This window comes from Centroberyx gerrardi, chromosome 15 (assembly GCF_048128805.1).
Source record: "Centroberyx gerrardi isolate f3 chromosome 15, fCenGer3.hap1.cur.20231027, whole genome shotgun sequence".
NCBI classification, from domain to species: Eukaryota; Metazoa; Chordata; class Actinopteri; order Beryciformes; family Berycidae; genus Centroberyx; species Centroberyx gerrardi.
This window is the reverse complement of record NC_136011.1, coordinates 19389068-19403953: the sequence shown is the minus strand read 5'-3', so window position 1 is coordinate 19403953 and position 14886 is coordinate 19389068. Positions and strand designations below refer to the sequence as shown.

The following is a 14886-nucleotide window of genomic DNA, read 5'->3' as shown; positions in this document are numbered from 1 at the left end:
CAGAAGAAACATGTGGGATGAAGAGTGGTTATTACAGTTATTATTCCAGGCCCATATTGAGCTTTAAAGCAATAAATCCTGTGATAATAATATGATGCGTTGCTGGCTGTCTTGTTTCAGGGCCAGCTGGTTAAAGGAGTCGAGCCCTGAAGCTGAGCAGTTGTTCAGCATGGCGGCAGAGGTCTTTATATTCTGGGCCAAGTCTCATGTGAGGGTGACACATAAGAGTATTTTTATTTATTTATTCTTCTCGCCACAATACTATCCAAGTGATGGCCTGTCTTCTCAAACATCTAACATTTATTTTACACCTTTGCTACAACAGAATTTCAAATGGGAGGAACAGAACTACGTGGTCCAGAATGAGATCAACAACTTGGCTTTCTTGGTGAACAACAATAAAATGTCCAAGGTTAGCAATAAATATATAAATATAAATAAATAAATAAATTGGCCTTATAACCATGGCCGTGTCCATGATGTGACCTTTTTATTCTTCCAGACATATTGGAAACCATCAAAGATATTTCCATGAATACAGAAGGAGACTTCTGATAAGATACAAATAAAAACATTTACTTCGTAGAACTCTAGGCCATAGTCACCACTTCTTATAGCAAAAATTGTAATCATAAGGAAGTTGTCGTTCACATTTTTGCCTGTAAAATACTCATTCACCTTCATGGTTTTTCAATTCCCAGTTGGACCATGAGAGGAGGAAGACAAAGAGGAAGGGGGATCGTTATTCTACACACACCTCTCTCATTGTGGCTTCCCTGAAGAGACTGCTCCCTGTGGGGCTTAGGGTTTGTTCTCCCAGCGACCAGAGCCTTATCATGCTGGCTAAGAGCCACTTCACTCAGGTAGCGAGTAATGTAGTTCCCATCACTAAACCTTCTATAATTTGAATCACAATATAATGACTGTGTTTCCTTGAAAATCCACTAGTTTATGCCATGACAATGGTGAAGGTAAGCCACTCTATTATCTCTATTGTTTGGATTTAACATTGGTTGTGGATTGCTTTCCACAGAAAGACACTGAAGATGAGATTCGGGAACATGTTTGTAATGGCCTTGTACATCTTGAGAGCAAGGTAAGGACAATCATTGTATGGCAAATGGAATCTAAAGCCGCAATATGTGTTTTGTTTTCACTGATGCTTAACGGGTATAAGTTAATGGAAGATGTTAAGCACATTATGTGTATATAAGACAAACACAAAAATTGTCTGTCCATAGCCATACATTGGACTGCCTGGCTAAATGAAGATAAAATAATATAAACATGGAGGATTATGGTATCTCTAGGTCAAAGAGATCACACAGTATGAAACACATCTGCCACAAAAATAACTTTAAGCTAGGCTTCACAAATGATGCGCCAACATGAGGGGTTGCCAGGCAATGGTCTTGCAAAAGGAGCTCTGTATTTATTTGGTAAAACTGGAAACTGTCTCAGATTTGAAAACTGAGACAAAAATCCTTTGGGTTCTGACAAATCAGGACAATCAGGAATTCTGCACCATCTATATAATGGAAAACATTTTCCTTATCTCCATTTTCACTTTCGGCTGTTTTGTCTCTAGCTCAGCTTATTTGTTTTCTGTAGAATTGCTACAAGTGCATTTGAGCAGAAATTAAATGCAAATCTCTGTACACATTTTCATTCTGTACACATTTTGCATATTCATAAACACGTCATGCCCGAGTACATGTAATTTGTAATTTGTGGAAGGCAACAAGTGTGTGATAGATTTAATTGAAGTGTACTCTTGTAACTTGAAGAATCCAGAGAAGTTTTTCCAATAATCTCACAGCAATCAGTGACTCATTGTACCAGAGACATGTACCAGAGACATGTGAAAATATGCATGAAACACTTATGTTTATTCATAAGTCAGTGATGAAAACACAACACAAATCCTGCTTTCTCTCACATTTAAAGACACTTTTTGAAACAGGAGGTTGCTCATATTGATGCACAACCCTGGATCCCTCCTTTGTTGGTTATTGAAAATGAGTTGATTCGTTAAAACCAAATATTGTATATTTAGCACTGAGTCTAATTGTTGTTTGGATTCAAACAAAGAAATTAGTAGCAATGGGGAAAAAAGATGCAGGACGCCAACTTGATCCCCTCGTCATATTTGTTGGATTATGCGTTTCGGAGAAAGCTCCTTCATTCATTCATTCATTCATTCATTCATGTTTTGTGCCTTATGGAGGATCTTGCCAATCAACATAATTGAATGGATCAAGTTATTGTCCTGAATCTCTTTTCCCATTGCTATTAACTTTATTTCCCTGGACTGAGCCCCTCAGCCGCCTTTTTTGAAAATATTTTTTATTGTATGGTTGAAGTGTCAGCACCTCACTACAAAATAAATTAATACATTGTTCCTTTTCTGTTCTCCAGCTGGAGGCCCCAAGGTGCTCATGGCAGGAGGCCCTCTATACAAAGCTCCCAAGCCAGCCAGGGGCCACCTCCGACCCCCAGAGGACAGCAGACAAGATCCTGGGAATAGCTCGAGTCCTTTATCACCTGGACCAGGTGGGCTTAGAGACAGATAAAAACATTCTCTGTAATGTGCTCGGATAGCTTTTGATTTCCAATCTGTTGGTGATTGATGACATGATTAGATTACCCTGCATTGCTGTTAATGACCTTAGTTGATAATCTTACAAATGCAGCATGGTGGAAGCCCCGATTTTACTGCATGCTCACTGAACTACTGCGCTTTGGATTTATCCTCAAGCGGAATTGTTTTGGAAAGTCAAGTTTTGCTCCCTTTTCAGTTTTTAGATATCAGAAGGAATGGTCTGGGAGCTAGTGGGCTAAGAAACATGAGTGTTTGGAAATCCGAATACTAATTTAGTTGTACTATATAACATTCAAGAAAGAACTGTCTGCAGTATTATTAATGCAGGATAATTGCAGGACAAATGCATGAAGGAGAACTTCTACAGTGGCTGCCACAAAAAAATACTGTTGGTTCATTGGAAGTTCACGCACTACCTCATTACACTTTCTACCTTGCTGACTCGGGTTCAGGTGGAACACCCGCAGAGAAGTAAAAATGCTGCGTGGCACAAGGTCTTATCCAAACAGAGGAAGAGAGCAGTGGTGGCCTGCCTCAGGATGGCTCCCCTCTACAACCTACCCAGGTACAAAAACATGACTAAGTAGAAAATATATGGATGGTCTTGTACTGTGCTAATTGTAGTGGAAATTATATTATACTATTCTATTTCTCTATGCATTAAGCACTGTCTTATTTCAATGTTGTCTGCTCTCAGTACATTTCCACTGGCTTGAGACAATGGCTACTGTGTGAAGATGACCCTGGAAAGTCTAGCCATTTTATCTTTGTCTTGCACAGATGCACCCTAATCGTAGAATGTTTCAAGTATAAGAATGTGCCGGACTTCTCATGACTCGGCTGTTTCTACTACATGATTATAAGAAGGGCGGACAAAGCTCATTGTTTCGCTCTTTGTCTCACACACTCGTTGGGTGGGCATTGCGCCTTGCTTGCAAGCAATAAAGATAACAGAAGGACAACTTCTCATCTCCAAGTCTCTTTATTACAGAAAACTTCCGCCACACTAATGACTCACAGTAGTGCTGTGCAAACCCTCACATTAGCCACAGTGTCACATTGATAGTAAAAAAGTTAAATCATTTTATACATATTCAACTTTAATTTTGCAAAGGTCCAAGGAACAACCTTAAAAATATTAAGGCTTTAAAATTAAAAGCTTCAAAATGAAGGATGCAAGGAAGTAGGAAAAACAATGAAAATCCACTCAAGGTAATCCACAAGTTACCTTTAAATGATATAGATTTTAGATCACAGATATAATTTCACTGCTGGATCCATTTATTGAGGGCTTTATATTGATCTGCCGATAGACATATAATACGAGCTGGCAAGTGGCATAGTTTTACAACAGTCCGGTGTTGAATGAGTAATATATTGTATTCATTTCACACCAAGAAATGTTATATTCCTTTATCAAAGAAATTACTCTCATTATGTAGGTCAAGAAACACAGAATATGCTGTATGAACTTACAGTAGCACTGTGAGACTTTAGTCAATACAGGTGTGTGAATGAGAGCTCCGCATTTTGTGGGAGGCTCCACAGTGATTGGGAGGTAATGTAAAACCTGGTTAGACTATCAATCATAGCCATGTGAGGAAAGTCCATGGGCAGCAAAGGCATTAGCTCATGAAAAGCCTATGGCTGTGTGTGTTGGTATGTGGTAGAGGAATATTATTTCAGGGTTGGTGTGTTGTAAATTATGGATTTAGTGCTCTTAACATCTGGTGAATATAATGAGCAGTTTGGATAGTATGGCATAGTAGGCCTTGGTGAATTAGTGATAATGGACCTAATCAGAAGTCTTTTATAATTCAATAGTTTCCTTCTGTGCTGTTTCTTCACCCATTCCTCTCCGTCCCCAGACACAGAGCTGTCAACCTGTTCCTCCAAGGCTACGATAAGTCCTGGATATCGGCTGAGGACCACAGCTGTGAAGAGAAGCTCGTAGAGGATTTAGCTGTAAGTGGTGGAGGAAGCCATATTGTCCCTGTTGTCACATGAAAAGATCCACAGGACTCCAGCACTAATACAAGTTTTAAAAGTAAAAGTAAAGGTATAAAAAACATTCATGAAAATCACTAGTTCTCGTGAACTCAAGGATAAAGGGAGATCATCCTGAACTCCTGAATTCCTGGTGTAATGATGCTTTGGTAGTGTTATTTTAGTTTGGATAAAAAAAGTCCCTTGGTCTTTTCTCTTTCTCCTCTAGTGTGCAAGTAGATTAGAGTATGTAGGTAGGTTAGAGTAGAGTTATCAACCATCCTTTATAATACGCAATCATCAGGTAATTAAGAGAAAAATGTGTTCCTTAACAAATCAATATGAAACACAGTTTCTTCCGTATTTTTATGCCAATGTGACCAAAATAAGAGAAGCACAGTTGTGAAACAATTAAGTATGTTTCACCAACAGAAAAGAGAAAAAGTCAATAGAATGAAAGACAGAGTAAAAAAAGAGAGAGAAGGGCAACAGACATACTCTGTCTCACAATTCCATGCTGTGTGTATGTGAGTGAGTGTGTGTGTGTGTGTGTGTGTGTTCAAGCGCATCCCAGAGAGAGAGAGAGCAATAGAGAGCCCTTTAAAACTCATTAAAAGTTCCAGTAAAGATGGGTTAAGTTGGTGTGAGTTGTGCACATCAACATGATTGTGTGTGTGTGATTTAATGTGTGATTGTGTGTATAGTGTGCGTGTATGCGTGTGCAAGTGAGCAATCCCCAAGTGTGTAAAGGTTAGCCATGGGTGGCTGTGGATGGCTAGTGTGAGTCATTAATAGAGAGCACATATTAGAGGATTTACTCTCTTTGGACTGCAGAGAGGAGGAGTGATGGAGCAGTGTGGAGGTGGGAGAGAGGAGGAAAAGGATGTGGAAGAAGGTGCCAAACCAATCGATCCCCTCCTACAACTCATTACACTCTTCAGTCGGAGCGCTCTGACGGAAAGGTGTGTGTGCCTCTGTGTGTGTGTGTGTGTGTGTGTGTGTGTGTGTGTGTCCATTATTAAAGATCACTTGCAATAAAACCCCTATTGCACTTTTATTACTGCTCAGAATCCATCACCAGGAAAGTCAATATTAAAATGGGAGGAAGCCTGATTCTTTGTCCAACATCTGAGGCCATTTTCCCTAAAAGCCTCTCTCTGAGGCCTGTAATATGTTACTGTTCTCTCTAGGCTCACCTTGAAAAGAAGTTAATTGATACATGTGTTGAGTGTTAAAAGTGATTTTTTTTAATGATATTGCTAAACGTACCTGCTTTGACAAACACTAATATTTCATGTCTCCTCTGTCGACAGTAAGCTTGGAAATGACAGTCTCTATAAGTCCTATGCTACTATAATGGCCAAGGTAAGAGGAACATGAAGGGTGATCTCATTAATAGTACTTCAGTGTTTGTTTGTGTGTTCAAATCACCTACCAAGCCTTTCATGCAGTAGTATATCATTCAGGGAACCACAGTCAGCTTCATCCCCATGCGTTCCTGGCTGACCTTTGCATATTCCAGTATATTTCAAATTACTTTATTTATTTAGCTCCTTTCACAGAGCAGAAAACAGTAAAAAAAACAGTAAGACATAAAAACAATTAGACATAAAAACACACAGAATTACACAAGCACACTATCAACTGTAGAGCTCTGATTCTGAAATTTGTTACATTATGAATTCATATATCTCCCTCAGCTTGATTCCAGTGGAATTCGACCGGTTAAATTTAATATTAAACCTATTCACGATACTATGGTACACTGCCTCCTTGTAAGTTAGCAGTCTTTTACCTATGCCTTTTTGACAGAAATTACATGTGTATAATATAAGACTGCTGATATAAATAAGGGTGCCGACCATCAATTTTTAACATTATCTGTTGCTGTGGTTGGCTGATGTAAGACCTGCCCCATTGATGGAAAGTCACGGTAGCCATTGGGCGGGCTTGGTACAGGTGCACAACTGCTTTGGCTCTATTTTTGGATTGGTTTGTACGTTATCTGCTTGCTGTGGACTGGTCCTTGTCCATTTATTCAGCCATTTGTTCATTCATTCATTTGTCCGTCCATCTGTCACATGCGATATCTCAGGCACCACTGATTGGATTTTAATGAAACGTGGGAGAATGATGAATGTCAGCACTGCATTGTGGGATTTGTAAAATTACACTGATTAGCCCAAAGGGGACACTACATTGTTCGTTCCTTTGTTTGTTCGTTCCAGTGTTACACGCAATATCTCAGACACCACTGGCCAGATTTTAGGAAAACTTGGGGAAATGATGCATCTCACCACTATATTGTGGCATTTTCAAAATTTCAGTGATTGGCGCAAATATTACAGGTCAAAACAAGTGACATATTTCTTACCGACTGGCCTAGAGGGGGACTGCATCATTCATGGGGGATGACATGTTTACTGTTGCTGTGTTTTTTCACTCTGCTGTATTAATTTATTTTCCACCCCTTTTTTATCACCCTCCCTTTTCCATCTCGTCATCCAGAGCTGTCATACAGAGGAAGATGATGATGAAGAAGAGGAGGTGAAAAGCTTTGAAGTGAGTGCATGTGCTCTCCCTTCCAAATCAATCTTCAAATGCCTTCAGGATGAAATTGTCAGACGTGTTTCTTGCTTATTTGATATGAGGCCTGATTGTTTTCCATCTTATTTATTTCATTAAATTATATTTGATTGACATTTTAATTATAATGAAAGAGCAAAGTATGGATGGATGAATTGTTATTTGAAAAGATCATTCTCCATCAAGAGTGATTGACTTGATTGATAAGTTGAAATATTGACAAGTGATAAACTAATTACTTAACTAATTAGCTGACATAATGGATTGACCCGTATGTTGCTCAGGAGAAGGAGATGGAGAAACAGAAGTTGCTGTACCAGCAGGACAGGCTGCATCACCGTGGGGCTGCTGAGATGGTCCTGCAGAACATCAGCGCCAGCAAAGGTAGGCTAACTGCTGTCGACGCCGTAGGATAATTACTGGACTAAATGACTCAGATTAAGGTTAGTCTGTTGCTTAGTTTGGGGATATTCACTTTTCTTTTAGCTGCTTGATAGTCAGATGTTTCTGTAGATGAGCCAGTGGTAGGCCTAGGCTATATGTTTGCTGAATACTGGACCAAAGATAGACTGACTCCTGGGCTCAGTGACTGAGATGAAAGCCATGTTTTTCATTAAGGTTAAGTTAAAGTTATATGACCACAGAGTTGAGTTGGAGCTGAAGACCCTCAAACTTAGGGTTTAGCCAGTGTGCTCCTGTCCATTCCTGAAAATGTGCATCATGATCTGTGGCGGGGATATAATTTTTTGAGTCAGTACTATACACCTTCTTTTTGGTAATCTAATTTCTCATCCCAACAGGGGACATGGGCTCCATGGTGGCCTCTACTCTGAAGTTGGGTATTGCCATTCTCAATGGAGGGAATGCCACTGTCCAACAGGTATGGCCAGCAAATGTGTCCCCGTAAAAAATATATGATATAATATAGTGGTTCTCAAATTTTATTTCTTGGAACCTCCACAACCTCCACAACCTCCACAATCCAAGGTAAGAAGCATAGAGGCTGCAGATTTTCATATCAGAGGACAAAAAAATTATCACAAATAAATCAGATGATGCAGTAGTATATTCAGTTAATTTAAGGGCCATCTCATCAACATTTGGAGTGTTTCCCCACTCTCAAGCTATCACTTCTGAATCCTATTTATTTTTATGAGTGGTGTTGCCTTGACACAGAGATGGTGTAGCAATACTCACTGTAATAAAAAAAAAACAATTTTATCTCAAGCTAATCATATCTGCTTGAGATGAGATGATCCTCCATTCATCAAACCACTTATGCTTCTGTCTCGCCTTGTCTTTGATGTTTTTTTTTGTTGCTGTTTTTTTGACAGAAAATGCTGGATTATCTGAGAGAGAAGCGAGATGTTGGCTTCTTTCGGAGCATGGCTGGACTTATGCAGTCTTGTAGGTGAGCCAACATAAGAAAATAATCTGACAAGTCCCATCACATTTGACAGAGGCTGGCAGGCTTCATTTACTGATTGTGACTGATAAGAATACATGACAAAAATGGTAACAGTTCAGTGCTTATCCGTGTGTGTCTCTCTCTCTCTCTCTCTGTGTGTGCGTGTGTGTGCTTGACTCATGGTGTTCTGCTGCCCAGCGTGCTGGATCTGAATGCATTTGAAAGGCAGAACAAAGCAGAAGGATTAGGTATGGCCATGGACGAGAGCTCAGGTACTGTATTCATATGGAAATGAAAAATCCATTTCACTAAGGCCATGTCACAGCAGTTGAGCCAGCTGTAAGACTCTTGGCCTTGAATGAACATACTCTAAATTCTTCATTTTCCCTCTGCCTTTCTTAGTTCTGTATATTATCCACAGCTGTCTTTCAGTCTATGTTGTTTCTCTTTCTGTTTCTCTTGCCCCTTTCTGCATTCTTCCTATGTTCACTCTCTCTTATATTCTATCCTACCTTGCCTCTTTCTCCATTCCTCACACTTCCCTCTTCTATTTCTGCCTCTTGCCACCTTCTTCCCCCTCTTCCTCCCAGGGGAGAAGGTGATGCCCGACCAGGAGCTGACCTGTGACCTCTTCCGTTTTCTACAGCTGCTCTGTGAAGGACACAACTCAGGTTACTTGCCCTCTGCACGTAAACACTTTCACAAAATTCATATAAATCATATACCTGTCCATACATCAAAAAGGAAAGAAAGGATAATATACACATACATTTGTGGGGGCTTAGATGAAAGTGACAAATGAACAAAAGGAAAAAAGACAGCTTATGTAGTGATTTCCACTTCATTGTCACATTAAAATGTTGGTAATGACAGCTTAGCACTTTCATTTCATAATTGCTGTACAACACAACGTTTTTGTCTTTGCTCTGGTTGTCTTTCATTGTCCAATTACATTGTGCACACAGGATGAAATAAATTCTCATTCTCTTTTTACTTTCCATCCCACATGCTCACTGTACTGTCTGCTTGCATTAGAATTCCAGAATTACTTGAGGACACAAACAGGAAACAACACGACTGTCAACATCATCATATCCACTGTGGACTACTTACTAAGAGTACAGGTAACTGCTGGACACTGCTGGACTAATTAAACTAAACCAAACTATAGTAATACAATTGAAATTGCCTTCCTAGTTATTTCCTGGCATAATTAAATGGCTGTAATGGACTGATCAGTACAAACAAGTTAAGTACTACAGTGTGAAAAAAGGTTCATCAGTCTTCAGATTGAAGATCAAATCTCAAATATGATTAGTTTGGACACAATATAGTCATAACATTAGATCATACAGCCATCATAACATTACAATCAGTCTTTTATTCATCAGTGCTATATTTTCTTTGTTACAAAATTTTTTCATAAAGCCCATGAACCGTAAATACACATTTTTCTCTGCTATACTGTAGGAATCAATCAGTGACTTCTACTGGTACTACTCGGGGAAGGATGTGATCGATGTGCAGGGCCAGCACAACTTCTCCAAGGCCATCAGTGTGGCCAAGCAGGTCTTCAACACACTCACTGAGTACATACAGGTTTGTCAATTTCCAATATGTCAGTGTGTTGTGTGTTTCCATGACCTCCTAGGCACTACCATGGCAATCCATGCATGTTTTTTTTTCCTGAATGTTGACTTTCTGTCTATTTCTACTAGTTGAGGCAATTGTTAAAGTGATGCAGCTTACATGATTAGTGTGTGCATCCAGGGCCCATGTACTGGGAACCAGCAGAGTCTAGCCCACAGTCGTCTGTGGGACGCTATAGTGGGATTCCTCCATGTCTTTGCCCACATGCAAATGAAGCTCTCTCAGGTATTGTACATTGTTCCACTGACTTTTCATTTGCATATTTTCTTTCTCATTTTGCTAAAACATAAATATTCAGGTGATGCTGTTATGGATTTCCCCCTGCACACCTCATTTTAGCTGCTTGCATTGTTGGCGATACATAAATTTATTGTTAATCTACTGTTGCACTTATTGTAAATTGCTCTTGGTAAGGTCAGGGTGTCATGCTAAATGTTTAAATGTGAAATGTATAACAGGATTTCTGATAAACATGCAGCTGGAACCCATTTATTTTATTTTCTCATTCACAGGATTCAGGGCAAATTGAGCTTCTGAAAGAGTTGATGGATTTACAAAAGGACATGGTTGTGATGCTGCTTTCTATGTTGGAGGGTAGGATTTCCACATACTTATTATATATATATTGTAATGTATGTAATAATGTATATAATAAGTATATTTCCACATACTTATTACATACATCTTATTATTGTTGTATAATTTATGATAATGAATGGGTTACAGGTTATCATTATTAATGCTAAACTTTATTTCTCTCTTTACTCTAGGTAATGTGGTTAATGGAACCATTGGAAAGCAGATGGTGGACATGCTGGTAGAATCATCAAGCAATGTGGAAATGATCCTCAAGTTTTTTGACATGTTCCTCAAACTTAAAGACCTCACCTCCTCAGATGCCTTCAGAGAGTACGACCCTGATGGTAGGGGCTGCATCTCCAGGAAGGACTTCCAGAGAGCCATGGAGAACTGCAAGCGCTTCCCCCAAGCCGAGACTCACTTCCTCCTCTCCTGCGCTGAGACCGACGACAGTGAAATCCTGGATTACGAGGCCTTTGTGGACCGCTTCCATGAGCCAGCCAAAGACATTGGCTTCAGCATTGCTGTTCTCCTCACCAATTTGTCTGAACACATGCCTAATGACTCACGACTGGGGACATTCTTGAAACTGGCAAAGTGTGTCCTGACTTACTTCCAGCCCTATCTGGGACGCATTGAGATTCTGGGCAGTGGGAAGCGTATTGAGCGTGTTTACTTTGAGATCAGTGAGTCTAGCCGTACACAGTGGGAGAAGCCACAGGTCAAAGAATCCAAGAGGCAATTCATATTTGATGTGGTCAATGAGGGTGGGGAAAAGGAGAAGATGGAGATGTTTGTCAATTTCTGTGAGGACACCATCTTTGAGATGCAGCTGGCAGCCCAGATATCTGGCTCAGACACTGGACAGAGGTGTGCCGGAAAAGGGGCAGAAGATGAGGAAGAGACGAGTACAGGTGAAGAAGGAGGCCAGAACACCTCCGACAAAGGATTGCTTTCCTTATCATATTGGTTTTTATTACTGATATCGCTACTTTCTGTCAAAAACCTGAAGAAGCTGATGAAAATGACTCTGAAGGATAGCCTTATGTCAGCTGTTTCCTTCCTCCGATTTATTTTCATGGCTGTGGTCCACTGCATTTGTGCTTTAGTCCGTGGCATCATCTATGTGCTGTACATAGCCTTTGTCAATGGTGGGCTCATAGAGGGAGCCAAGAAGATGAAGGTATCAGACTGGCTCGGTGGTATCCTTGAGCCAACACTTGATGAGGTCATGGAGGTGCCGTGTAGTGTGGACCGGCTGAGGAAGTACACCGGCAGTTTCTCTTCCCAGAGAGAATTGAGGGAGTTGGGTCAGGTGGCGGCTGTGTCCTCTCCTCAGGAGGTGGATGTCCTGTCAGACATATTTGGCCTCAGAGTGAGGAAGGAAGGAGGTCAATACAGACTCTTAACGCACAACCTCACAGCCAGTCTGACTGACCTGTTCAACACAGCCACCAGACACATTGCCACCACAGATCTCTCTGAGAAACATCAGCGGATGGTATGGATTTATTGTCTCTTTGTATATGTGATGGTTGCCTTCATGTGGGTTTGTCAAATCTGTAATGGATGGGTTTTTGTCCCCCCCTCGATGAAATCGGGGGAGGGACTATGGATGTCCCTCTGTCTGTCAGCACAATATCTTGGACACCACTGATCGGATTTTGAAGAGGGGGGGTTGGGGTCTGTACATTATGCACAATATCTTCGTATTTTCACGAAACATAGGGGAATGATGCATCTCATTGCCCCTTTTGGCATTTTCAAAATTGCACTGATTGGCCTAAACGGGGGTGCCACAGCATTTTTTTTAAATTGTCTGTACATCACGCACAATATCTTGGACGCTACTGATAGCATTTTGCCTACATTTTGTGGAATGATGCATCTTATTTCTATGTTACGCCATTTTCAAAATTGCACTGATTGGCCTAAGGGGGGCACAACATTTAATTGTTTGCACAATATATTAGATACCAATGAATGGCACCTCCTCTTCCCCTTTCAAGAAACATGAGGTAACATATTTACTACTACTAATTGCCGACTACTACTACTAATTAACTTGTTTCTTAGGAGGTGCATAAACTGTTCCATTTACCCATGTTTACTTTTTGGTTCAATGTATTTCTCAAGGTTTATCTTTTTTTTTTAACATTATTAACTTTTCCAAACACTACTGCTTTGATACTGTATTGATTTGTATTAAAGTTTGATTACCTAATGCATTTTACAATGCTTTCAGGCCCAGACCACCAGAGAGGGAAAAACAGAGGAAGATGAGACATTACCTGAATCAGAGAAAGCAAAGTGAGTGTGTTGCATACCTCTTAAAAGCTTAAAGCAGGATTATTTGACTTAAGCTGCCTCAGCACACCCTAAGACATGGCTTGAATCAATAGCCATATTATGAGTCATGTTTTAGGTATAAAAAAGAAGCATCAGAAGTATCGAATTGTGTGGTACCAAAATGTGATAAAAAAGTATCTGAGATATGTGAGAAGATACCTGACAGTATTTAAGTCACATTACATCACCAGAATAATACGAAACTCTTAAAAAGTACTTGTCTTATGATTTTATCTGCTCTAATTTTCCTCTGTTATTGTCAGAACAAAGCTCTGCGGTCATCCTTCTGTTTGTGTTTGGACTGTTTGCAGAGGAAAGGAATCTGAGAAGAGGTTTGGGAAGGAGGAAGCCAAGGCGAAATGGAGAGCCAAAAGATGCTCCAATAAGCCCGAGGAGCCAGAGAGCCAGCAATCTGCCCTCTGGGAGATGATAAGCACTCATCACAAGAGGCTGCTGGTAAAGCACACAAACACACAAACACACAGGTATCCACACATGCACCCACATACACACACACACACACACACACACACACACATAGACGTGCACACACAAAACACAAATGTGCATGCACACTCGCATCCACTTCCACATTCACATACAGGCACATACATAGACAGGCAGACAACATCTTAACTAACCTCCTGTGAAATTGATTGTTTTCTTTCTTTCTTTCTTTTTCTTTTTTTTTTCAGAATTACTTTGCAAGGAATTTCTACAACATGCGCATGCTGGCTCTGTTTGTTGCCTTCGCAATCAACTTCATTCTCCTCTTCTACAAGGTGAGATATCTTTGTTCATTCTCTTCTGGCTTGTGCCTTCCCATCTGCAGAACAAATTAAGCTTGTCATGTGTTTGTGGAACATACAGTATCTCTTAGATCTGGTGGTTTAAAACAGCTTTTGAAGGACAAGACTGTTGATGGCAATCTGTGGGGCAGCCAACTCTAAAAGCCAATGTATAAATCCTTCTGCATAGCAAGATGTGGCACTTTCCACACTGTGACATGATGTTTCTCTGGCAAGAATGAGGAAAAAAATATATATGGTGGTTAGATTGTCTATTGAATCAAAAGAACACCAAGAACAGCATCTTTAAAAAAAAAACGTCAACATATAAAGCAATAAAACTATATACTACAGTATATACTGTATATATATATATATATATATATTTGATCTATATACTGTAAGCTTGTTGTCTGACACAATCTCACCAATTTCAAGAGGACAAACTATGTTTATTCAAGTCAAACACAAGCCAAAGTTCAAAATATTTGAAAAATAACTGTATTTGGCTCAGCTGTATTGTTCGTCTTTGGTGATGTCACCCTTTCTTACTGTGTCACTCCCAGGTATCATCCTTGCCGGCACCACATGAAGAGGAGGTGGTGGTCACATCAGTCCACAGTGAAGAGCAGGACTCTGCTGTGGAGGACGACAATCAAGGCAACGTTTGTTTTGTCCTGGAGGAGAGCAGCGGATACATGGAACCATCTCTCCGCTTCCTTGCTGTAGCACACACACTCATCTCTTTCTGCTGCATCATTGGCTACTACTGCCTCAAGGTATACTAGCTCAAGCATACTTTGTGGATTTATAATGACCCCATTTTCCTTTTTCAAGTCCATTTCAATCCATCATATATATTATGAAACCTTCAGGCCAGAGTTGAGCACTTTGCAGACAAAGATGGACTTTCACACATCCAGCTAAATTTAATTTAA

General features: G+C 40.1%; 1 protein-coding gene across 1 annotated transcript in view; it reads left to right on the top strand.

Annotated features, from left to right (window-relative positions):
* LOC139920080 (ryanodine receptor 2-like) overlaps positions 1-14886 on the top strand; it is a 69275-nt gene that overhangs the window by 43537 nt on the left and 10852 nt on the right. Inside the window, exons 71-94 of the mRNA XM_071909989.2 lie at positions 121-208; positions 326-412; positions 702-863; positions 1034-1096; positions 2419-2589; positions 3055-3167; positions 4471-4574; positions 5451-5556; positions 5902-5953; positions 7097-7150; positions 7459-7558; positions 7975-8054; positions 8509-8585; positions 8781-8854; positions 9173-9253; positions 9618-9706; positions 10053-10181; positions 10353-10457; positions 10745-10826; positions 11003-12312; positions 13063-13121; positions 13472-13616; positions 13856-13942; positions 14515-14727. Coding sequence (XP_071766090.2) covers positions 121-208; positions 326-412; positions 702-863; positions 1034-1096; positions 2419-2589; positions 3055-3167; positions 4471-4574; positions 5451-5556; positions 5902-5953; positions 7097-7150; positions 7459-7558; positions 7975-8054; positions 8509-8585; positions 8781-8854; positions 9173-9253; positions 9618-9706; positions 10053-10181; positions 10353-10457; positions 10745-10826; positions 11003-12312; positions 13063-13121; positions 13472-13616; positions 13856-13942; positions 14515-14727 — 3631 coding nt within the window. The remainder of the gene's footprint in view (positions 1-120; positions 209-325; positions 413-701; positions 864-1033; positions 1097-2418; positions 2590-3054; positions 3168-4470; positions 4575-5450; positions 5557-5901; positions 5954-7096; positions 7151-7458; positions 7559-7974; positions 8055-8508; positions 8586-8780; positions 8855-9172; positions 9254-9617; positions 9707-10052; positions 10182-10352; positions 10458-10744; positions 10827-11002; positions 12313-13062; positions 13122-13471; positions 13617-13855; positions 13943-14514; positions 14728-14886) is intronic.